The sequence below is a fragment of the Rhinolophus sinicus genome, chromosome 6, assembly GCF_057876585.1.
Source record: "Rhinolophus sinicus isolate RSI-liver-muscle chromosome 6, RSI-T2T, whole genome shotgun sequence".
Lineage (NCBI taxonomy): Eukaryota > Metazoa > Chordata > Mammalia > Chiroptera > Rhinolophidae > Rhinolophus > Rhinolophus sinicus.
In genome coordinates, this window is record NC_142506.1 from 64,814,275 (window position 1) to 64,840,775 (window position 26,501).

The window sequence follows — 26,501 nt, forward strand, 5'->3', positions numbered from 1 at the left end:
TGTCTTCATGTAACTAAAAGTAACCTTACGTTGACGTAAGGCCAGTGGTGCCTGGAACTTTAGAGGCGCAAATTTATGTAAGGAAAAGTTACACGTAGTGTTTTTTTGTTTTGTTCTACAAGTTAGATAAAAATTTAAGGTATTTGCTAATTTGTGATTGTTTTCAGGATGAAGAGTGTGTGCGCCTGGATAAAGAGAGATTGGCTGCTCGCTTGGAGGGCCACAAAGAAGGGATTGTACAAACTGAACAGATTAGGTAAGACCTTACTTAGTAGAAAGTAGGCGGTTTCGGCGTATGTAAGCACGTGCAGAAAAGGGGATATTAGTATGTTCTCCGCATTTACCTCTTGCGTTCAGTATGTGCCTCTGTGCCATAAGTTCCAAAGATGATGTGTGTGTGTGTGGAAGCCATTGTGCTAATGATGCTTTCTGGAAAGCCACCTTGATTCTGTTACCACGTCGAGCTTTCTTTTTTAAAATTACTCCATAATCCAAGCCACTCATTTATGTAAGGGAAGTTAATCTCTTGTTGATTTATAGTAGAGGTCAGCAAATTTGTTCTGTAAAGTGCCACTTATTCAATATTTTGGCTTTGTGCAGGTCATAGGTCTTTTTGCAACTATTCAACTCTTTGTGGTAGTGAAACAGCCATACTCGTATACTGCTTTTGTTCGTAAATGAATGGACATGGCAGGTTTCAGCCTGTGGTCTTATTTTGTTGAGCCCTGATTTTTACTATAATTAGAAGCACTTCATAATTTTTCCTTGGCACAATATAATGTTTTTGGAAGTTTAACTTAAAAATTAAAAAGATGGACCGGCCCAGTGGCTCAGGCGGTTAGAGCTCCATGCTCCTAACTCCGAAGGCTGCTGGTTCGATTCCCACATGGGCCAGTGGGCTCCCAACCACAAGGTTGCCAGTTCAATTCCTCAACTCCCACAAGGGATGGTGGGCTGTGCCCCCTGCAACTAGCAACGGCAACTGGACCTGGAGCTGAGCTGCGCCCTCCACAACTAAGACTGAAAGGACAACAATTTGACTTGGAGAAAAGTCCTGAAAGTGCACACTGTTCCCCAATAAAGTCCTGTTCCCCTTCCCCAATAAAATCTTTAAAAAAAAAAACAAAAAAACTTTAAAAAAAAAAAAAAAAAAAAAAAAAAAAAAAAAAAAATTAAAAAGATAATTGACATACAATAAACTGCATGCATTTAAAGTGTATAAGTTGATAAATTTTCACGTATGTATGCATCTGTGAAACCATCATCATAATCAAGACAATAAGACATTTTTGTCACCCCATAAATTTCCTGTGTGTACCTTTATAATTCCATGCTCTACCTATTCCCACACCTTTCCCTCCCTGGCAAACAGTGACATGCTTGTTACTATAGTTTTGTTTTTTCTAGAATTAGATAAATGGAATTATGTAGTATGTGCTATATTTTTGGTCTGGTTTCTTTGATTTAGCATATTTCTGAGATTGACTCATGTTGTTGGATGTGTCAACAAATCATTCCTTTTTATTGCTGAGGACTATTCCATTGTATGGATGTAACAGTTTGTTGTCCCCGTGACCTGTTGAGGGACGTTTCGCTGGTTGCTGTTTTTGGTTATTACAACTAAAGCTATGAATATCTGTGTACAACTTTTTGCATGGATGTATGTTTTCATTTCTCTTAAGTAAATACCTAGGTGAGCAATAGATCATAAAGTATTGTAGATTTAAGTTTTTGAAAAATTGTTAAAACTTTTTCAAAGTGGTCGCACTGTTTTACATTTCTACCAGCAGTGTATAAGAGTTCTAGTTTCTTCACATGCTTGCCAACACTTGGTGTAGCCAGGCTTTTTAATTTTAGCCATTCTAAAATGAAAATGTTATAAGCTTCCTTTCATGTGCTTACTCGCCACCCTGCATCTGGTGAAGTATCATTTTGTGTCCATTTTTTTACTGGACTGTTTTCTTATTACTGAGTTAATGCAAGTTTGTTACAAGTTCTTTTCTGGATACAAGTTTTGGATACAAGTCCTTTTTTAAACACATGCTTTGCAAATATTTTCCCCAAACCGACTTACCTTTTCATTCTCCTAGCTGCTTTTTGAAGAGCTGAATGTTTTAATTTTTACGGAGTCTAATTTATCAGTGTGTTTTTGCGTGAATTGTGTTTTGGTATAGATACAAAATCTTTGGGCAAGGTCAACAAAGATTGTCTCTTTTATTTTCTTGTAGAAGTTTTATAGACGGTTTTACATGTAAGTCTCATCTACTTTCAGTTAACCTTTTTGTATATGACATGTGGTATGGATAAAAATGCACTTTTTTTAATGAGATAAGGATTGAAGTTCAATACTGTGCCTATGGAGAGCCAGTTGTTTCAGCACTGTTACTCTCCAATGAATTGTCTTTGTACTTGGGTGAAAAACCAGTTGTTCCTTCACGTGTAGGTCTGTTTCTGGACCTATTCTATACCATTGATTTGTTTGTCTTTTTGCTGATGCCACACTGTTTACATGACTCTGTAATAAGTTGAAATCAGGTAGTGTTAGCTTTCCAACTCTGTTCTTCTGTTTCAAGGATGTTTTGTTATTTTTTAGTCCTTTGCATTTCCATATGAGTTTTGGAATTAATGTGCCAGTTTCTACAGAAAAGCTGGCTGGGATTTTGATTAGGATTGCATTGAATCTGTAGACCAGTTTTGGGGAGAATTGACATCTTAAAAATACTGAACCTTCTGACTTATGAATACAGTATATTTCTTTATTAATGGAGAAATATTTAGGTATTCTTTAGTTTCTTTTAACATTTTATAATTTTCAGTGTACTGGGCTTATATGTCTTTTTGTCATTTTTCATAAGAAGTTCATACTTTTTGATGCTATTGTATTTTTTTTTAATTTTCAATTCTTGATTGTTTATTGCTATTGTAGAAATACAGTTGACTTAAGGGTATGGACTTTGTATCCTTCCATATGCCTTTGTAACTTTTTCTTGTAGATTTTATTGTCTTTTGTGTAGACAATCCTGTTGTCTACACAAAGTCCACCTTCACTTCTTTCTTTCCAAATTGGATGCCTTTTGTTTCTTGCCTTATTGCGCTGGCAAGACTTGCTAACCCAATGTTGAATAGAAGCACTGAGATTAGAACTTGTCTTGTTCCTCATATTAGGGGAAAACAGTCTTTCACCATATAAGCAAGTTAGCTTAGGTTTTTTTTGTAGATAACCTCTTAACAGGTTGAGGAAATAGCCTTTTTATTCCTGGTTTGCTGAGATTTTATCACAAAGGAATGCTGGCTATGCTCAAATGCTTTTTGTGATTCTGTTGAAATAATCACATAGTTTTTCTTTTTTGTTAACATGGTGAATTAAGTTAATTTTTTGAATGTTTATGTTCCATGGATAAACTCTGCTTGGTTATTTTAGTTGTTACCTATTGATGCAGAACAAGTTAACCCAAAACTTAGTGGCTTAAATACACAACATACATGTTACCTCACAGTTTCTGTGGGTCGAGTCTTGGGGTGACTTCGGAGGCTTCCCGACTTCGGAGTCTCTCACAGCGAATGCGCGTTAGGTGTCGGCAGCACCGGGGTCTCATGGAGGCCTGACTGGGGGAGGACCTGCTTCCGGGCTCATGTGCCTGTTGTGTTAACAGAGTTTAGCTCCTTGCAGGTTCTTAGACACACTTCAGTTCCTCAGCTGGTATTTAGAGGACGCTCTTGGTTCTTTGCCGCCTGGGATCTGTCCGTAGAATGTTTCACAATATGGCAGCTTGCTTCGTCAGAGTGAGCAAACAGGAGGGCGAGACAAGCTAGAAGTTGTGGTTGTTTAAAGCCAAACCTTTAGTGACACCCTGTCTCTTGTACAGCGTTCTACACCTCCCCACAGAGAGGGGAGTAAGTGTGGGTTTGAGAGCCGAGAGGGGGTATCAGTAATGGTAATTTCAGAAGCTGGTACCACAGCTGTCATATCCTGCTTGCGTATTATTGAATTAGATTTTCAAAACTTTATGTAGAATTTTTATACCTAAGTTTATGAGGTCTGTAGTTTTCTTGTCATGTCTTTATCTTGTTTCATTCATACCAAGATAATTCTGGTTTCACAATGAGTTGGAAAATATTTCCTTCAGTTTTCTGGAAGAGTTTATTTAGAATTGGTATTATTTCCTCCAACATTTGGGAGAATTTACTAATGAAGCCGTCTGTTCTATAGTTTTAGTTATTTTTATATATTTATTTCAGATAAAGTTTTTCTTTTTTTTTTTTTTTAAGACTGATTTTTTTTTTTCCCCCAATTGGGGAGCGTTGGGGAACAGTGTGTCTCTCCAGGGCCCATCAGCTCCAAGTCGTTGTCCTTCAATCTAGTTGTGGAGGGCGCAGCTCAGCTCCAAGTCCAGTTGCCGTTTTCAATCTTAGTTGCAGGGGACGCAGCCCACCATCCCATGTGGGAATTCAACAGGCACCCTGTTGTTGAGAGCTCGTGCTGTAACCAACTGAGCCATCTGGCCGCCCCTAAAGTTTTTAAGTACAAATTTAATTTCTTAAACAGTTACAAGGCTAGTCTCTATTTATGGATTGTTTCTTTGAAAGAATTTGTCCATTTCATGTAACTTGTCAAATTTATTGTCATAATGTTGTTCATAATGTCCTTTTGTTATGTCTAGAATAGGTAGTGATGTCCTCTCTTTTCATTCTTTAATATTTTAAAAGGGGGCTCATTTATTTAAAATGGGGCTCACTGTTGCAAATGTACAAAAAAATGACAAAATAATCGCCAATTCCCTCTTTTCATTCTTGATGTTTGTAATTTGTGTCTTCTCTGCTAGTTTCTTTATTAGTTTGGCCAAAATTTATTGATTTTCTTTATCTTCTAAAAACCAGATTGGGGTTTTCGTCTTTTTTCCCCCTCTTTTGATTCTTTGATTTCTGCTCTGATCGTCATGATTTCTTCTGCTCACCCTGTGTTTGATACATTCTTCTTTATAGTTTCTTACAGTGGAAGCTGAAGTCATCAATTTCTCTCTAAGTACTGCTTTAATGTCTCATTTGACGTGCTGTGTTTTCATTTTCGTTTGCAAGTGAGTTATTTCGTTTCCAAATATTTGGGGATTTTCTGGAGATCTTTTTGTTACTGATGATCCAATTTATTCTAAAGTATGGTTATATTCTGTATGACTTGAATCCTTTGAAATGTATTGAAATTTGTTTTTTGGCCCCAGATATGGTCTATCTGATAAATGTTCTATGTGCACTTGAAGATGTGTAGTTTGCTATTATTTTGGAGGTTTTATAAAGGTCAGTAAGGTCAAGTTGGTCTATCATGTCAGTCAAATGTTTTTTCCCCATGTTAGTTTTCTGCCTTACTTGTTTTATTAATTATTGAGATAAGATCATTGAAATCCCCGACTGTGACTTTGTCTGTGCCTCCTTGTGGTTTATCAGATTTTGTTCTACCTACTTTGAAGCTCTTGTTAGTTGTAAATGTTTGGGACTATGTTCTTTTGATGAATGAATCTTTTTCTTATTATGGAATGACCTCGTTTATCCCTGGCAATATTATTTGTTAAAAAAATAATCTGCTTTTTCTAATGCTAACATAGTCATTCTTTCAGCTTTCTTTTGGCGTATGTTAGCTTAGTAGTATATCTTTTTCACACGTCTACTTAAAAAAAATTGTGGTAAAAGACATAAAATAAAATTTGCCATCTTAACCATTGTTGTCTTGTTCTTTTGGTTTATATACCACATATCAGTGAAATCACATGGTTCTCTGCTTTTTCTGTCAGACTTTTTTCGCTCAGCTTTACACTCTCAAGATCCATCCATGTTGTCACAAATGTTCCTATATCATCTTTTCTTACCACCAAATAGTATTCCATTGTGTATATATACCACAACTTCTTTATCCATTCATCTATCGAAGGACATTTTGGTTGTTTCCATGTCTTGGCCACCGTAAACAAAGCTGCAATGAACATTGGAGCACACGTGTCTTTATCTCTAAATATCTTAACCATTTTTAAGTGTACAATTTAATAGTGGTAAGTAGTTGGACATCGTCGTGCGACCATCTCCAGAATTTCATTCACCTTTAAACACGTCCTGGTACTTTTAACCTGTGCACCTTTGTAGCGTAAGTGCTTTTCTGATATATTTAGACCTTTACACTGGTGATTATTCCTGGGGTTAGTTTCAGTTGGTCATTTTGCTGCTGTTTTATGTTTGTCTCTTCTGTTCTTTGCTCCTTTTTTTGGACTTATTTTAGATTGAATGAATATTTGTTGTAACTCCATTTGGTCTTTTTGTTGGCCTCTTAGTTACAACTGTTTTGTGCCTGTGTTTGCTTTAGGGTTTCTGGTATGCACGTTTGTAGCCTCACAGTCTTATCTTCAAGTATTGCACCACCTCACTGCATTTCTTTCCTTCTGGCCATTGGGAAACTATTGTCATACGTTTCTCTACACATACATTGTAAACACCAATACAGTTCTCCTTCTTGTTTAAACAGTTATCTTTTAAAGACATTTAAATAAGAAAAAGTCCTATATATTTACAGGTACCATTTGCACGGCTCTTCATTCCTTTGTGTAGCTCCGAGTATCCATTTATTTCCTTCTGCCTGAAAGACATCTCTTAACATTTATTTTTGTTCAGGTCTGCTGGTGATTAATTCTTTCAACTCTTTTTATTTCTGAAAAAGTCTTTAGTTTGTTTTTTCTTTTGAAAATTTTTTTCACTGTATATAGCTTTCTAACCTCTTTTAAAAAGTACTTTAAAAATCTTGTATTATACCACAGCCTCAGTTGCATTGTTTATGAGAAGTCTATTGTATTTATTTTTGTTTGTTTTTATGAAATGTGTCTTTTTTCCCTCTGGCTACTTTAAGATTTTTTTTTTTCAATCGTTGATTTTGAGCCATTTAATTATCACTTGACTTGGGGGTGTTTTCTTCATGGTTCTTGTGCTTGAGATCCATTGAGCTTCTTGAGGGGACTTTGGGGGTCTTAATTTTTATTGAGTTTGGAAAATTTTTGGCGTTGTTTCTTCAATTATTTTGTTTGTTTTCCTCTTTCTGGACTCCCCTTGAAGTTGTCCAACAGCTCATTTAATATTTTTTCCTTATCTTTTTTTATTTTTTTTGGACTCCGTATTTTTTGGATTCTTTTTTCTATTCATTTCAGATAATTTCTGTAGTTTGTTAATATTTTCTTCTCTACTTATATTTGCAATACATTTGTTGTCTCTGACGTTGTGTGTTTGTAAATCTCTATAAATTGGTTAAATATATAATCCATGTCTCTACTGCACTTGTTGAACATGTGGAATAGAGTTATAATCACTATTTTAATGCCTTTGTTTGCTAATCCTACATCGGTGTCAGTTTACAGTTGGTTTTCATTATATTTGTCCTCATTCTGGCTTTTGTTTTTCTGCATCTTTAACATGCCTTGTAATCTTTGGATATTAGACATTTTGCACTTTACCTGTTTGAGTACTAGATATTTTTGTATTTCTCTACTTTTTTTTAGTTTTACTTTGGGACTTAGTTAAATTGCTTGGAAAGTTTGTTTCTTTGGGTCTTGATTTTAAGATTTGTTATTTGGACAGTGTTCAGTTAGGGTAATTATTCTATTCCCCACCCCTTAGTGGAACAAAACCATTCTGAGTACCTAATGCCCCGTGAATGCGAGGTTTCCGGTCTGGCAGGCGGGCACAGGTGCTGTTCTTCTCCCTGGTGAGCACTGGGCATGGTTCTCTCTGTCCTCTTGGATGATTCCAGACCCAGCTTTCCTTAGTTTCCTCATAGTCATGTGCTCATCAGCGTTCTGTGCAGCTCTCTCTTCTCAGGTCCTCTGGCCTGTGAATTCCAGCCACCTTGGTTTTACTGGACTTGGCTCCATTTTCTCAAACCAGGGAGTCCACTGTGATGTTCCGCATGGGTTCTCCTCCTTACGCCATGTTGAAAACTTTCGAGGCAGGAGACAGCAGCATACCCAGGGCTCGCCTTGTTTTTCATTTGTTAGAGGTCACTCTCTTTCATTGTTTGATGTCAAGTATCTAGTAGACTACCGTTTCACGTCATTTGACTGGTCATTGCAAAGAAGGAGGGTTAATCCAGTCTCCGTTATTTCATCTTGGCTGGAGGTAAAAGCCTAATGCACATTTCATTATAATTTAGAAAAGTGTTTGAATTTGGCTCAAGGTATGCTTGTATGCTTTCGATTTTGAGGGAAAATTGCAGAGCATTATATACAATGAGTCGAATACTAGGTACATACTGAGCATCTACTATGAAGCGCCTTCATGCCTAATGTAAGCTAGTATACTGTATAATATGACCATATTTAAACCTGCAGGAACTCCTGTCCTTTTTCCAGATGTTGTTTAAGCCTATTTCAAGATTGTCATCTTGTGATTAGAGTAATAATTTTGTCAACTGTTAAGGTACCCAAACACTTTTTAACTCTTTCTCAGTTTACATTGTGAAAAATGACACTTAAGCTTAAGATTGTCATCTTAATGAAATCTGTACTTTCAGTGTTGTCTTTTTTTATTCTGAAAGCATAGCCTCTCCTTGCTGTTTTGCCTGTTATTTGGAAATCAAGTAAAGAAAAGGAAACTTCAAAACATGGTTTTCTCTTCCAGACATAAAATGGAGTATATGTTTATGTGGCATGTAAAAACCTCCGTCAACTGTAAATTTGATATGTTGTACATTATGACATAGGTTTGAAATCTTGAAATAAATTTCAAGAACAACGTAAGCTTTGAATTCTTCACAGAATGAATTCTCATTCTCCTCTTCAAGGTGGTGTGCGTGTGCAGAATTTACATGGATGGGGCCATTAGCAAATAAAAGAATCAGAAAATATAAAGAAAAAGCACCCATATTAATGAGTTGTACTCTTGGGTGATGGGAGACATGAAAAAAATGTGAAGGTTTTTGTTGCATTGATTCTTCTAAGAAATTACTAATTTGCTTGTAGAGTAATATTTCTACATGGGCTCTATAACACTCTTATATGATCACAAAATGTCAGGTGTGTCATTTTCACCTATAAGAAGAAGATCTTAATTGCCACTTAAAGTATTTTTACCAGGAACTTAACAAATGTAACAAAATGTATTTATATTTTGAGATCCTTGCTTGTGAAAGTTTAAAAAGGAAATTGCTTTCAGGTCCTTGTCTGAAGCTATGTCAGTGGAAAAAATTGCTGCAATCAAAGCCAAAATTATGGCTAAGAAAAGATCTACTATCAAGACTGACTTAGACGATGATATAACTGCTCTTAAGCAGAGGAGTTTCGTAGACGCGGAGGTGGATGTGACCCGAGATATTGTCAGCAGAGAGCGTGTGTGGAGGACGCGGACGACTATCTTACAGAGCACGGGAAAGGTAACCTGCGTGTTTCACTCAGTCGTTAGCGTGTGTACTGAGTCTGTGATTGCTGACAGAACTGGTTAACACTTGCTAGTAGCAGGAGGTTTCAAGTTTATTCCTGAAAGATTGGTAATAATGTAGAATTCCAAGTGGCCATGTTTGCCATTCCGTTCTACCATGTGGTTGGTTGTTGGTCACCAAAGAAGCTGATGAAAACGTCTGAACCCAAGTGCAAGCTCCTTGCTTCACACCTCATTCGTAAATCTAAGGAGTGGTCCCGTGTTCTTGTGGAGCAGAGTTTTGCTTAAACCTAATGAATAGGGATTACTGGTGGCAAGCTTTCTGGTCGTTAATATTATTAATATTTTTTCACCACAAAGTAGAGAACTTAAATGAAAATCAGTCAGCAAACATTTACTGTGTTTATATATTCTGCTATGTAGATGTAGCAATATTTACTTATTCCTTATTAATGGAGTCAGTTTTTTGGGGGGAGGGGCTATAGGATTATGGGATTGTTTCCCCCTTCCCTTTCTCCTTTCTGCCTTCCTATTCAGTATTACACATAATGCATTATAAAGCATCCTTGTACATACATACACCTTTGTGCATTTATTTGTATATAGCAAAAGGATTAATTCCTAGAAGCAACTTGCTACTAAAGGAGGTTTGTACTTTAAATACTGGAAAGATACTGAATGTCGGTATCTCAGTGGATCTCCAAAAAGGTTACATTGATTTGTTTCACTACATATTTTCATCTGTCTTTCCCTCCCCCGCCTCCCAGTTTTCTCCTGTTAATTCTGCACTGATGCCCAGTTGTTACTAGTGAGGATTTGGTCAGAGGTTAGTACAAGTGTGTGAATTACCGATGTGAGGGAGCTTCAGCAGCGGTCTTGGCAGGCAGGCGTCGTTTGCGGATTTTGGGTTCCGAACTCAAATTGCCATTTTAGTAGGAACAAAACTTCTAGAAAAGAGTATGTGAAGGAAGGAATTATTTTTCTTGTGTACTTCGACTTGTTTTACAAAGTACTTGAGCTCAAAGATTAAGAATCATTCTCTAGAGCTCAGAATTCTAGAGATATCTGAGAAAACGAACTAACTTCCATTTTTGCATTTGCAATACAGTGATCTGTTTATACAGATTTTTACAGCTTAATGTGGGGCTCATAGTTGAATATTGTGACTTATATTGTTCTACTAGTGTTTATTATAATTGTTGAAAAATCTGAATTTCATAGTAATGAAATAAAACATAGGTGATATGCCCCATCTTGTAGACTGACAATTAAGCTTTCAAATAACTGCGATGAACGTTTTTTATTGAGCTCTAGGTGGCAGGATTGTACCATCATTTCAGAATTTAGTGTTGTAATTTAATTTAGTGTCGTTGGCACCACTGTATAATTTAAAAATAGATTAATTTAAGAATTGTTTGGCAGCTGGGTTTGCTTCTGTGAGTCTTAACATTTTTAAAAATAAGAAAAGTTACTTTGATGTTTTCTCTGTATACTGTTTTATCTGCTCAACTCTAAAAACCTCATAGGTACTCATAACTCCAAAGGCCCCAAGATTTTAGACAGACCTTCCTTACAACCAGGGATCGGGGCCTTCTTATTTTATGGGTTTCTGGAATAAAAGACAGGTTGAAGATTCCCACATAAAGCAACCTGACTTTATAAAGCCATTAAAAACACATTTCTAAACATGCATTAATTAGTATTATCCAGTGTTGAAAAATTGATAAAAAGACATTGCTAAAAGGACCACAAAAATCACCTGTAATTCTACCACACAAAAATAGTGATGACATTTTGATTGATTTTTCTAGAGTTTGTATCTCTCACACATACTGGATTATTTTTAAAGTAACGAGACTTGATTTTTATCAATTCTCTTAATAGGATTAAGACTTTGTTTGCCTCTGTCACTGCTTTGATCTTAGCATTCCTGGTACAACAGCAGTGGTTTATTCACCGCTGGCATCTTGGCATGAATGAGGGCGTTGGCGCCCAACTGTACTAGCAGCCATTGGGTTCTTCACTCACTAATAATGTCCTCGGTGAAATTTTAAAATAGACTAGTTTTATTAACTCTTGACTTTTGAATAACACCTTTCCAGGATTTTGGGTGATGAAATCTGAATATCCACGGCACTTTGGTGTGCCGAAATACGAGGGTGGTGTCCATGAAAAACACTTGTGCCGTTGTTTAAGTTGTGTGCCGACCCAGCTGCTTTTTCAAGAAAACCATTTTTTATTTGCTTAATTATGCTACTTAGACTCATGTTTGGCAGACTTTTTTTTTTGAAAATGAAGTAACTCTTTTCCTTCAAGGGATGTAATCGATAATATTTGTTGTCAATAATTGAAATGTGAGCTTTTATAAGACAGTGTTTTGGGGCGTTTCTTTTTGCTACTGTGACCTGTTGCTTCCTAATTCTAGACTCTTCTGATGAGGTCTGTGATGATACTAGCAAATGTAATTTGTTGCAGTGTATAATATTATACAATTTGTTAATATTTGGTAAGTCTGCAGTGATCAATATTTTCCAGATGACCAATGCAAACTATTGTGTGAGTAAACAAAAAAGTCCATTTAATGTACAAAAGAGACCGGTGGATTTTAAAGGAACGATACAAAATGTTTATGGATGTGGTTTCCACATGGCAGTAACCTTTAGGAGACTATCACTTACTGAGTTTTGGTGTGATATCAAAGAAGAATATCCAGTCATCTGAAAGTGATTATAATACTTCTCCTTTTCAAGTGTCTGTGTGAGACTAGGTTTTATTTTATACGCTCCGATCAGAACAAAACAAGATGTCACGAGAAATACTGAATGTAGAAGTAGATTTGAGAATACAGCTGTCTTTTATTGAGCCAGACATTAAGGAGATTTGCAAAAACTTAAAACACTGCCATTCTTTTTTGTCAGCACTTTTTGTGCATTTTGGAAATTAGTTTTATTAGCGCCTGAAATCATTGAGCTTATAGGAAGACTTCAGCAAGGGACCCCTGAAATGAATGACGCCAAGCTATTTACTTCAAGTAAGGGGTGGTTCCACAGATTCAGGAATAGGTTTACACTGAAAAACACAACAATTACTGGAGAAGCTGCATCTGTTGATGAAGCGGCTGCCACCACATTTGTGGCAGATTTTGAAGGAGTGGTTATGGTTTGGTGGTGCTATTTGAGGTTTTAGGAATCTACTGGGATCTTGGAACCTGTCCCCTAGGAATAACGGGGCACGACTGTAGTAGTTAATTCAGAATTAGGAATCCTCTTTTGACAACAAATTTGTCATATTTTATTTAAATGTAACTTATTTCCTGGCTCTAATTTGAATAGATGCAGCATAAGAATAAATTTGTAGCCAATTATACAATTTAAGTAAAATGAAATAAATGAATAAGACTGGATTTATAATCATTGGTCTTTGGATCCACTTCCCTGCAGTTAGTTAATTTTTTACTTAATGTGTGTAACAGTAATACCTCATGATATAGTAGGGAAGAATTGAGAGGAAGAAAAAATCTGAAATTGTCTATTAAGTAAAGTTACTGTCTTTGAATGTTTAACCAGGCTTAATGAAAATCCATTTATATTTCAGAATTTTTCCAAGAATATATTCGCAATTCTTCAGTCTGTAAAAGCCAGAGAAGAAGGGCGTGCGCCTGAGCAGCGGCCGGCCCCAAACGCACCGCCCGTGGTAAGGATGTTTTACTGCTTACATAGTAATTTTATGGAAAATGACACTTGTTTTTCAGTGTTGTAATTTTGAAGACATCTCATCTGAAAGTTTTTCAATCAGTATGTTCTAAACCTTTTGGTGCTTCAGTATAGCTGAAGGAAGTGAAAACCCTCCTCATCATTAAAAGTTGCTTCAGCAGCAGTTCTTACCTGGAGACATTCCTGGGTCTTAAATCTGAAAGGGGTTAATTAGGAAACGCCCTCTGAGGAATTGGGTAAACTGTAGCTGGCCTTCTTGTGGTGGCTTGGGACAATCACTGACCACTGTTAGAAATAGAAATCCTACTAGTGTCCACCTTGGGGCGCTTTTAAATCATTGGTATCTGTGACTTCTGAGTGAATGTATTGTGTTTCTCCTCCTCATTGGTCATTTGGTCCTTTCATTGGGCCTTAGCTTCAGCTGTTTGGAAGGTTGATTTCCTCACTCTTTGAGGTCCCACGTAGAACCCCTAAAGTAAATTCCATGTATGACATATTGCCTGTATTTTAACTCAAACGTACCCTCCAATTTGGTTGAAAATCCTTCTAGCTATTTAGTTTCGTATGGTTCCACAGTATCTTGGAAATAAGCATGTGATGACTCCCCACTTTCGTCTTATTGGCTTCAATAAGCAAAAAGTTTAGAAAACAATACCCTTATTAGGTTTTTATCATGAGTATTAAGTAACAATTTAAAATATTAAAATGTGACTCATAATTAATTTTTCTACAGGATCCCACATTGCGTACCAAACAGCCCATCCCAGCTGCGTACAACAGATATGACCAGGAACGATTCAAAGGAAAAGAAGGCAAGTTACTTAGTTTTTGTTTTCCTTTTACTGTGGTTGTGCTCAACTTGAGAGGCAGTAGAGCCTGATGCTTGAGAGCAGAGGTTGACAAACCAACATCCGCAGGCCAGATCTGGCTCTCCACTTGTTACTGTAAGTACAGTGTTGGAACAAACGGCCACACTCATTCATTCGTGTTATCGGTGGCTCTTATGGTGCTGTGACAGCGATATGGAGTTGTGACCAGACTGTGTGGTCTGCAAAGCGTTAAAATACTATCTGGTCTTTTACAGAATAAATTTGCCCGCCATTGGTTAACTGCGTGGATTCTGAACCCAGATTGCCTGTGTCACAGTTACTTTTTCTGTGAACTTTGATCAAAATTACTTTAACTGCATTCTGTCTCAGTTTCCTCCTTTCTAACATTATAGTACTAATAATAGCAGTATTCGGTTGGTGCAAAAGTAATTGAGGTGTTTGCAATTGTTTTTAACCTTTTAAACTGCAATTACTTTTGTACCAACGTAATAAATAGTACAGTATTGTGGGGATTAAACTAGTTAGTAAATGTAAAGGCCCTGGAATAGTGGGCGGTATATACTAAGCTATTATATATATTTTTATATATAGTGTGTACATATATGTATATATATGTAATATATTTATATGTATATATTATGTTTGCTATTATTAATATTCTGTGTCTCAAATTTTAAGAGTGGAGATTCTATCCATGTTGTCTCCCAAATTATAACAGTGTCCATGAGAACGTGGGGAGTGCACATTTTAGTCGCAGGGTCCTCACGTAGCACGCGATGAACGCCCACGTGGTAGATTGGCTAACGCAGTCATGAATTGGTTCCACGTCAGTGAGGCGCTTAGTGAGGTGGGACTGCTGTCATTGTAACTTCTCTTGAGATCTTCATGTATCTTGACTTGATTCGTGAAAAAATGAGAAAGAAGCAAAGACTTGTTAGAAGCAAGTCTAACATTTATGATTCTTTTCCTGCGTAATCTGAAGTCTCTATTTCACTTTCATTAAGGTTATATTGCCTTGATGCAGTGAATTCTGTGTGTTGACTTCATTCACTGGACAAAAGCATGTACTGAATTCATGCCATAGAAGAGAGCGGTCCATTCTTTATTCACTGCACTGTTTTTTCCTGTGGAATGAATTGTGGAAAGTAGGACTTGGACAGTCACAGCCCACAGACCAAATCCCACCCTCCCCGGGCAGCATCAGGCTATGCCATTTGTTTACATATATTGTTTATCCTGCTTTTGCACCATAAGTGCGTAGTTCAGTAGTTGTGACAGAGACTGTGTAGTTTGCAGGGTGTAAACTGTTTATCATGTGACGCTCTAGAGAAAGGCATGTTGGGACTTTGTCCTGGAGCCTTATTCCCTCTTACAGTGTGGCTTTTATACAGGTGGAACACAACTTTTTATAAGTTAAGGACTTCTCATGATAATAGATGCGTTTAGTGGTACTGTAATAGATAATTTGCGGGTTATAAAAAATGTTATTCAGTCAAATTTTTGATATTCCCAAGCAACTACATACATGACTGTTGAATAAAAGTACAGAGGTAGTCTTAACCAGCGTCTACCCAGTGGGCTCGTTGGTGCGTGTTGAATATATTTTTGAGACTAGTGTCCCTATTGAACTTTCTATCATCACAAATATGTCATTTAACTTAAACTTTGTATGTATAGTAGATTGAAGGTATTGTTATACTGTTGAACTGTCAAGAGACTATGTAGATGACCACTTTAGATTTGTTATTGATCATGAAATACATAAATTCTAATAGTGAACCGTTTTTCTTTATAGAAACGGAAGGCTTCAAAATCGACACAATGGGCACGTACCACGGTATGACCCTGAAATCTGTAACGGTAAGTTCCTTTGACTGCACAGGCTCTTTTGTTCCAGGCATTTTATGTGAGTAGCAGATGTTGAAGAAAATCTTTATTATGCTCCAGTATTTTCTATTTCAAACATTTATCTTTAATAACCAATTGTGTCCATAGATCTTTGTGGTGATTATTTGATTCATGGGTGTCCTTTATGTATTTATTTTTAATTGTTTATTTATTTATTTTTTTACCTGAGTTGAGTGTGTAAATAAAATCTGTTTTAACTGCAAGTAGGGTGGATGCTACCTGGTTAGACTATTTAAAGCCAGTGGGGAATGGAAGGTCCAGTTTGGAGAGTTTTCTGCCATAATGGCTTAGGTTCTTTAATCTTTTACACTCTTTAAAATGACTGATGGCAGTGGTTGATGTAATGCTTGCGAAGTGCACACGTGACAGAACCAAATACTTGGGTATCCACGACTGAAAGCCTTTGGCTCACTTGTAGCAAACTTTGCTCTTCAACCCCCTAAAGATGGTTATTTCTCGATGTTCTGACTAAGCCAAAGTTAACACTTTTCATTTTTAGTCAGTGATAGGACAGGGTGACGTGGAGCAGGAATTGTGTTAACCTCATTTGCGTATTTATATTATAGCTCATTGTACCGTGAACACTTTAAAATACTTTGTATATGCGTTAATTGGAGTGCCTGTATGTTTAAAACACCACTGCCACGCTTACTGTGCCTGCGTGAGTCATCATGTCTTTGAGGACTCAGCATAGGAGTCACTGTGCATTTGCTGTGGTTTCTCAGAATTAAGATACGTCTCGCCATGCTTCACTCATTTCCAGAAACAGACAGCAAATAAGTGTGGAGGATCTGATATTAAAAGTTGACTTTTTTTCTTTTTCGGGACTTCAAATTGGAATGGAGGATTAGACATTTTGCTAATAGTATACATGTTTTTAAATTGTCATCAGATTTATTTTTGTAGTTTTGAAATTGTATGTGGACTCGTTCATTCATTCTGCAAGTACTTCCTGAGGGCTTGAGTCAGATCCTGTTCTGGGTGTGGGGTCTGCAGCCATGGGTAAGACAGGGAGGGCTTCTTATGAGTGAGCAATGACAGAGGCCTCTGCGGAGGTGACAGTCGAGCGGAGACCTGGCAGTGGAGCATTCTAGCATCTGCCTACTTCCTCCTGACTTCAAAAGGAAACTCGTGGTTGTAAGATTTAACTTAACTTCTTACAAGATTCATTTATTGATGTTTTCTTGGGGACAGAGCTTGCCTACTGGCCATTGCCCAGGTGAATTAACTGTGGAACTGAAGTTACCCTTTGGTAGTTGTCAAAGTAACTTTTTTGTGATTATTGTTGTCCTTTTCACTTTTGTCTCATCTGAAATGCCATTTAGTTGGTTTCATTACTGAGCTTCTATGCAAATAGTAAAATCAGTGATAGTTTTTATAGTGATTCTTTTTTCACAAAACAGTTTTGCTAAAGTCCAAGGACAGCTTCTTAGTTAGGCACTGTGAGAATGATAATGGCTCTGCTTCCTCATCAGAGACTGTGTTCCTGAATGTACTAGTAATAGAGGTCAATGTAAATGAATTTATGCTGTGTGATTTTACAGAAAGAATCTCAAGAAGACTGTGTGTAGGAATGCAACAGAAAGACTAACAGTGCCCAGATTTCTAGTACCTTTAATATGTTAATACCCAGTTTGAATCTCTGCTGCTTATGACCTGATTCATTCCAGCGGTGTTTAGAAAGAATATAGACAGACGTTTGACACTTGAAAGCTTTGAAATTATTTGATAATTGTTTCTTTTTAAAAGTTGAATCTCAAACTTATGTTTTTTCTTGCATTTCCCCCCCTCTTTTGGAGTTAATACCAATTTGTGAGCTTATGAGTTTCACCAACTTTCTACCTTGTTCGATTCTTAAGACAGTTTCTCTTACGCTATCCGATACCCGCCGGACTTACAGAGCCCTTGAGTGAGTGCTGCCTGTAACAGAGGCCCAGTGGTGACTTCCTCTCAGTGATGAGAGCTCCTCACCACCATGTTCTTCAGGGTTTTGCTAGGCCTCGGTGATACAGTTACTGAAATAGGATCAGTTCACTTTACGATTGATCTACATAACTTTGAAGTTCAAGACACCAGGCTTCTGTTAGATGTAAGAATATGTTAGTAAATCAGCTTCTGCAGATGGTTAGAAAATTTTTATACAAATGAGTTTTTCCCTATATGTTTTACAGAAAAGAGGTATGTGCTTTGATAATATTTCATGAGTCGTAAGTTATTGAGACATATGGAAATTACTGCCTAGCCAGGATATTTTTGTAATAGTTGGTAATATTTCGTAAAAGTAATAATTTACTGAAATTTAGTACAGGAGCAGAAGTCCAGGCATCTTTAAAGTTACTGAGTTTATGTTGTTGGCTTGCTGGCTACCTTTTGACTTAGGCTAAGAAATACACTTCATGGCAAAGGTTCCAGGGACACTAGACATGAATATTGAAGAGTTGTTAGAGGGCTTTTCTGAGTTGGAGGCCTTTCCCCAAAATGTGTTACTTGGTTTCTGTAGTGTTTCAGAAATACTAGATGAAGCGTTTCGTGGTGCAGGAAGGAATCTCTTCGTGTTTAGTGTGTGAATCAAGAGCCCAACTCGCTCCCAAGCTCGTGTGTCCCCACTTTACCCCTTTGCTCCCTGCTGTTGAGAGCTCTGGGGACACCTCGAGCTGCCCAGACTCGGTTTAGGTGAAACATCTTGGGAGTTACCGGGTGGGTGGGACTAGAAACCGTTTAGCATGGAGAACACCAGGACGTATTTTCATGGATTCCGTTTGTGAAAGGGGGCATCTTAGACTAAGAAAACGCCACTCGACAGTGCGTTTCATTCTGTAGTAAATAAGATGAGGACCTTTCTTTGTTGGTTAGGTACTAGCAAAGAACCTATGCTCCCGCTGGAGATGGAGTAAGAAAATAGGATCAGAACTCACTCTTGTTATGCATAAGGATTTGGTGATTGAATGTAGCACTGCTTCATTTTAACGTCCCCATCTAGTTTGTTCATGTTCAGGTGAAGGGTCACGTACTGTAGCCCCTCCTCATTCTTTTCTCTGTTCTCACTGAATGGCACTGACTCTGGATTACCTTGCTGTCTTAACATTTTTGAGGAAACAGTTTGCACTCTGAAATTGTACAGATCAAAAGCTTTCCTTTAAGATCGTTATTTGAATTGACTCTGACAGCCGTAGTTCTTAGAACAAGTCTTTGGGGAACCATTTTTCGGATAGTAAGGAAACTTGCGTGGATTTTCAGTATCTGCATTAGAGGTATAATGATATCACCATCAACTGTCACGTTTTGGAAGGATCTGGAATCTCAACCTCTTCAGGAACTTCTGTTAAGCAGGAATGTGTACATTAGTAACCTCCCCGCTCCCTGTTTTGTGGAGCCTTTTTCATCCCCACTCAGTGTTGATGAGCAGGTTCGCCTCTGCCTGCAGCGTACGGGGTGCTCTAGGATCCGAATGCCGGATTCGGGTCTGGACCAGGCCAGGGAAGGTGAAGACAGCTGCTGAGGGCTTTCTCAGGGCCCTCCTTCCCCGCCCTCCTCCTCCTGAGCAAATACTGCTTCGGTGCTTGTGATGCGCGTGTCCTGTGCTAGCTGAGCAAACCCAGACGGTTCTCATGGGCTGTATTTCTGGTCTGTCTGTCGGAGGAGAGGCGCCTTACATGGGGCTTGTTTGGGGACAGTCAGAATCGTTCAGGGAGGAGGTAATCCGACTTGAAGTGGGGGCGCAGTTTGAGCGGCAGTTACCTTGAAGATCGCAGGACAGCACATTTTGGGAGGCGTGAACAAGAAGCATGCGTCAGCGCCTTGGCGGCAGAAAGATTTGAAAGAAGGCTGGTTATTGTGTGGTTGGTAAGGTGCCTGCGAGACAGTCTCCTCCCAGCATCAGACGCAGCCCGCCTGCTCCCAGACGCCCGTGCGCGGCCATCCTCTGCCCCCCTCAGCATTTGTACGTCTGCAGTCATTCACTCGGCCATGTCAGTGGGGCCCCAGGCATGTCTTACTAGGCGCCATTGCAATTTAAAATTTTGTTTTACTCACCAACATTTAAAAACAAGAGTATGTCTCATAAGCAGTCTGGGTTTCCCCTGCTCCCAGGGGCTCTCTGGCAGAATTGGGTCCTTGTTCTAGCTTCTCAGCAGCCACATCCATCTGAGCTGCAGCTGCCTTCTTGAGCATCGTGGGTTTCTCCAGGTCGCCACAGGCCTCATGTTTCTGTCCCTTTTAGCTGGCTTTCTTCATCTCTTTATTCTCTCTTCTTAGACTCTAGTGGCCTTTGGGTTTGAAATCCCTGCTCTAAAACAGAGAGTGCTACCTTGTTAGAAGTTAAACAGTTGGAAGCACTACAGATTTCAGGCTTGGAAGTCAGCCCTGGCTTTGAATCTCGGCTCTTGCGTTCATTCTGCAGCTAATGAAGTTGAGCAGGTTATTTAACCTTTCTGTCAGTGGGCTTGTTCTTACTTTATAGTAAAGACACTGTTCACATCTGAAAAAAAGTATTATAATAACTTCTTCTGGGATTTGTTTAGAGGTTTAAATGTATACAGGCTTACCTTGTTTAACATTATTCCGTTCAGTACTGTTGAATTGTAGCACTGAATTAATTGTAGTTATTACAGAAATTTTTATGTTAAACACGTAATATTTTGTAAATGTTTAATGCTGAGTAGTATAGAAAACCCTTTTTTTTAAAGTTGGGCAGTGTTGACTGTGAACATGTACTTAGATGGGTGCGTATTGGTCTTACATTGATAACTTTCTTTGGGGTGCAAGATATTAAAATCTCATTGTACCTGAATATTTTGTCACCATAATCAGCATTTTGATGCTAATATACTTCAAGAAAAATGTATTATGGCAGCGGAACATACTGATATTTTAATGTATATTAAGTAAAAGTTTATGTATCCTGAGATTTATTGAAAATTGATTGCACAGTGGATGGTACTTTTGATGTAAGCCTATAAATTAAACTCCATTAATTTATCTTTGTATTTCGTTAAAGAGTTTATCTAAAATATCTTAGCAATTTTAATATCTATAACATAATCTTTAAAATTAATCTGCCAATGACCATATAGCCAATGCCATGATTACAAAATTGCTGAGACTTATTTTCGAAAGAAGCATAGGCAGAGCTACTGTTGGTGCATATGTCAGAAGTATCTGAAACTTAGAAATGCCTGTATTCGTGTAATTTTTAGTGATAATGTTAACAACATCTTGTTTCATAGTGTTTTCATATTGATCATTTTAAGAATGGGAGAAAACAGTTTGCAAATATAATGTTTTTTGTTAGCAGCTTGATAAAAATTTATACACAATTTTTATTACACAAAAATTTATTACACAATTTCAGTTTTACTGTATATATGCTTTTAGTTGTCATTCCATGTGTAATGTTATAGTTACATATAACTCAGATAAAGCAAACTTAATTTTCTTTAAATTTAATATTCTCTCTTGGACATAGTACATGCAATATAGCTTTTTATTATAATTTCTATTTACCTTCATCAATACAACTTGAATCCATTCCATTTTAACAGAATTATTATTAATGAATGTGTTTCACCATTTTAAATTCTAATTGCTCACTGTATTTTTATTTTTATTATTTTTTTACTATTTTTTACTTTATTTTTTTCTCAGTGTGTTTTTAGACTAACTGTTTGCTCTTCTTTAACATAGACGTGATTTTACTTTATATATGTCTCTCCGTTATTTTGAGGAAAAGGATTAATATTTCCTTTAATTTCATGACATGATTTGAATCCATTCATAAGAAGAAAACCTTATATATTTAATAACATGCTCTAATTAGTGTTATTTCTTTGATAGGTACTTTTCTGTTGGCTGTGGTTGGCAGAGTTTTAGTTTGTTGTATCAATTTGTAGGTCTTCATAAACTGGTTTAAAATCTTCAATGAACTTCCTATCTTTTATATAAATTCTGCGTTCAGATTTTATTTTCTTACTTTTCTTAGTATTTCTATCTTATTCGTTGGATTGTCTAGTTAGTTCATCCCATCACCTACCCCTTCCCTTACTGTGCCAAGCTTCATTTGATCTTTAATTCTAAGTTTTGGTTTCTTTTCCAGGTCTTTTTCTTGATGGATGTTTCTTTTAGTATTGTTCTTCTTGTCTTTCCTGCTTCTCATGTTCCTCTGTGAGTGACTGTTCCCACTTTTATTTTAAATATCTGTATGTAAACTCTTACTGCTTCTGGTTTGGACGAAACTGAAGTTCTTATTTGAAATTTTAGAATGGTACTTTGCTGCAAATAAGTTGAAGGCATTCATTTGTAATGCTAAGGAATTAAAGCTTTACAAATTTTTTTTAGTTTTGTTTTAATTGGAGATAAAGGTTGTACCACCAAACTCACGTAATTCTCTCACTGTCGTGGTTGTCAATGTTAGGTTGTCATTGAAAAGGCATTTGTTCTTTACATTTAGATTTTTGCAGTAGTATATGATCAAACAGAACTATTTTGAAATCAAGTCAGTTGGACATTTTTACAAATTACAATTTAAGTCAGAAAGAATTGATTCAATATTTTATCATCATCTACAAACAGTGAATTTTGGACACTCAATCTAATTACTTACCTCCCTACATTCGGTATTTTTAGATATATGCTTCAGTCTTCTTACAGTGTATTTTTGTCATTCCTATCTTACATTGTTGCCATAAACAGTCTGTAATTAAATTGCTTGTGTATTTTAATATACCAAACTTGAGAAATAAAGTTAAGCAGGTCTTTGATCTTTCCAAGAATTTTAACTTCTATTATGCAGAAGGCTTTTAGTTTTTTTTAATTAAAAACCTCCCAAATTCAGCTTCTGATATGATTAGAGTATTATAATTGATCATAAACGGCTATAAAAAATACTTCATAGCGTCCTTAGGAACTGTTGGGTTTTAACATAGAGCTACCTCATAATAACCAACCATTCTGATAGTAAATTTGTGGGTACGTTATAATTTATCAAGAACTTTGGACTATATCATCACATTTTTTCCCTACAAAAAAAAAGTTAGTTTTAAAAAAAGTCACTTGAACAGGACAAAATAAACATTAAAAATTTAACTATTCAAATAAATTGAGTTAGGGACCATTTTTTTTCTTTATCTGGATTCAACGTAATAGATGTAATTGATCGAATACCTTCTAATAAGTTGATAGACATCAATTTTTGAGAGACCTCTGAGACATTTGGTTTATTTCTTAGCTTGGAGTCATGAGTATTTTTGCCAAGTTTGCATAGATTACAGTACAACAGATGTTACAAAAGCTGGCCTCAGTGTGGCACACTGGTAACAGGACATTTACATTTTATATCGTGACCCTCTCCTAGATCACTGAGGACCAGTTCATAGTCACACAGTCTGGTTCTGACTGCCTGGAGAATTTTCATAACCATCTTTGTTCCAGCACAGTCAGAGTGTAAATAGCTGCAGGTGAGGAGGCTGCGTCCCCGGGGAAGAGCACCTGCATGGACCCCAAGTCGCTTCACAGGGTGGCATTTCCTTAGTAATTTGTAGTGTCCTAGAGAAAGGCTGAGGAAATGCTATGAGATATTGGTTCCTTGTGGAAGCTTCTGAGAGTAGCGCTGCAAGTGCTCAATGTTGATGCATTAATTACAGTGAGAAATAGGATTACCCGGGTCACTGACTCCAGTCCTGTGAAGCACAGACGTGTTCTCCGTGTAAAAAAGCTACGTGGGAAATCATGGCATATTGATGTGGTGGTGCAGTGAGCACATATTAAAGGAGATCCTTCAAACGTTGAGTGGGACGAGAGTGAGACGGCTTGGCATTTGCATCTCTTCAATAAAGACAGACCTATTGCGAGGCCAGGGACCCTCCTGCCTTGGTCACTGCTTGGATAGGCTTTGTCATCATTTGCCATTTGTGACTTGTGTTCCTCATTTGTGTTCTAACTGATCTCTCTCCAAGTGGGTATGATGTATTTCTTTAGCTGTATTGGTTACTGATTTAGCTTTAGGACTACCATCTGATTCCATATGATTGACTAAAAAGTGTTGGTGAGGGAATTAACCTCTTTTGCATTTAAAATTCATTACGTAAATGTCCAAAGGATCTGATTTGCCCCTCGAGAGAGTAGAGTGGTTGACAACCTGGCTAGAACTCGGAGCTGCAGGGCCAGCATTAGTCTCACGTAGCCTCAGTGCTTCGGATGGGGAGACGAGGGGCAAGGATTTCCCACTGGATTCTAGAAACCACTTATTTCTATCTTTCATGTATTCTCACAGATCGTTAATCAGATTAAGGACATTACTTAAACTCCACCCTTCCGATTAATTCAATAATTTCATTGCTACAAAGACATTAAAATTTAAGTGTTTCCTTGGCATTGTAGGGAAGAATTTAAGATTTAGAATGCTGTCAGAATGAGCACAAAACACATATGAAGTACAGATGGAGACGTCCCAGTGTGAGTGAGGACCGTTGTTGAACCCTTCCTGGGTGACCAGGAGCGTGATCCTTCTGTCTTGGGTAAACATTGTGCACAACTTAATGCTGCCTTGGCGTGTGTACTTGCAGGTGTGAGTATAATGCAGTACAATGCGAAGTGTGAGGGATTTTAAAGTAAGGATAATTAGTGGATTATTACATGGAAAGTTTCCCTGACTTTAGTTCACATTTTACTCAGTTGGTTATACTTCTTCTGTAAAATTCAGTTAGTGAAATTACCAGAAACATTTTCAATAATAGGAGAAGGAAAGTGTGTTTCTCTCTGACACGTAAATGCAATACTCCTTTCCCTCTCTCACACGTGCATAAATAATACTAATAAAAATGTGCTTGAGGTCTCCATTGGGGCATTTATAACTAAGATCATTTTGATTTTTTTTCCCAACCTTAAAAATGTACAAACCAGTCTCTTGGCCCATGGCATACATCAGTATAGGCAGTAGCCTAGATTTGGCCCAACAACTCTAAGTTTGCTAATGCTTGACTTAAATTTTATCAACTGATATAGAAGGCAATAATTTATCTACTAAGCCAAACAATCCATAATTGAGTAGAATTTAATATCCTAAGGAATTGATATTTAGATGAATTTTAGGAAGGATGCTATTTAAACACACCTGGAATGCTCATTAAATAAAAATACTAACGTAATGTTAAATTTGTAAGAGTGGAGGCATTTGCATAATGGCTATTGCCTGTGTACTGGAGTTGAAACATTTCTATTTATCTTAGGAAATGCAAAAATATTAAATAAAAATTCTTAATGATGGATTTGGATTTCAGACTAACAGCAGGGAAATACTATGTGAGAAGATGTATTTCTCAGTACTGAAATAATTAAAATTTCATCATTCCTTTTTTTTTAAATCAGGGATTTTTTTTTTTTTTTTTAAGATTTTATTGGGGAAGGGTTACAGAACTTTATTGGGGAACAGTGTGTACTTCTAGGCTTTTTTTCCAAGTCAAGTTGTTGTCCTTTCAGTCTTAGTTGTGGAGGGTGCAGCTGAGCTCCAGGTCCAGTTGCCATTGCTAGTTTCAGGGGGCGCAGCCCACCATCCCTTGCGGGAGTCGAACCGGCAACCTTGTGGTTGAGAGGATGCGCTCCAACCAACTGAGCCATCTGGGCTCAGCTCAAGGTGCCGTGTTCAATCTTAGTTGCAGGGGGCGCTGCCCACCATCCCATGTGGGAGTCGAGGAATCGAACTGGCAACCTTGTGGTTGAGGGCCCACTGGCCCATGTGGGAATCGAACCGGCAGCCTTCGGAGTTAAGAGCATGGAGCTCTAACCGCCTGAGCCACCAGGCCGGCCCCTAATCAGGAATTAATTGCTTAAAGCCAAATGGGGGAAATGGATTTTGGTGGTGTTTCTTTTTGTAAAGAAAATTTCTCATAATGAATGAAAGAATGTGCCGATTTTTGCTAAGACATCCTCCTGATTTGTGGTAACATAAGATATTTAGGGAAGAAAGTTCTAAGGCTTTCTGTCTGTCAGCCAAGCTGAGAAAACACTTATGCAGAGACAGGAGGAGTTGAGAGTCTTTTGAGTTAGCTGACAGGTGAGCAGGTGAGGCGAGCAGGCCAGTGTACAGGGCCTGGAGAGAAGAGGGGATTCACAAGCCCACCTTCCCGCCGGTTGCAGAGCCGTGTGAGTGTTCCCATCTTGCAGTCCACTCCAGTTACGCAAGGGGAAAGGCTTCCTCTCCAGTGACAGTCATTTTTTGACAAGCTGGGAACCATCTTATATGGTCCAGTTGTCTAAATATGGCATTTCCTCACCCCCCTCTGTTTGTTTTGTGTGTGTGTGTTCTGCCAGTCGTGAAGACTAAGTGACCTGGTCCTGCATTGTTTACGTGTATCTGCAACTACCTAGTGTCCGCCACCTCCCACCCCACAGGTGTCAGGGTCTCCTACATGGAAAGCCTAAATTCAGTCAGTGCTCGTTAGCTTATGACTGTAACTTATTTCTCCTAAACCATCGCTGTTTCTAATGCCGAGATGTGCTAGTTTGATCAGAGACTAATTTTCTAGGCCCAGACAGCTGAATAATGAGAAGTAGTCTCTTTTGTCTTTGCACTGAGTGCTGTTAGACAGGGGTTGCATACTCAGCAAGGTATGAATAATAGCAGAGCAGGTTTTAATGATGCCTCCTGTCTTCTCTGAGC

General features: G+C 37.7%; 1 protein-coding gene across 1 annotated transcript in view; it reads left to right on the plus strand.

Moving 5' to 3' along the window:
* Positions 1–26,501, plus strand: part of CDC73 (cell division cycle 73) — an 88,016-nt gene that overhangs the window by 10,347 nt on the left and 51,168 nt on the right. The window contains exons 6-10 of the mRNA XM_019746080.3: positions 168–256; positions 9,178–9,394; positions 12,994–13,092; positions 13,846–13,924; positions 15,738–15,802. Of these exons, the coding sequence (XP_019601639.1) occupies positions 168–256; positions 9,178–9,394; positions 12,994–13,092; positions 13,846–13,924; positions 15,738–15,802 (549 nt within the window). The remainder of the gene's footprint in view (positions 1–167; positions 257–9,177; positions 9,395–12,993; positions 13,093–13,845; positions 13,925–15,737; positions 15,803–26,501) is intronic.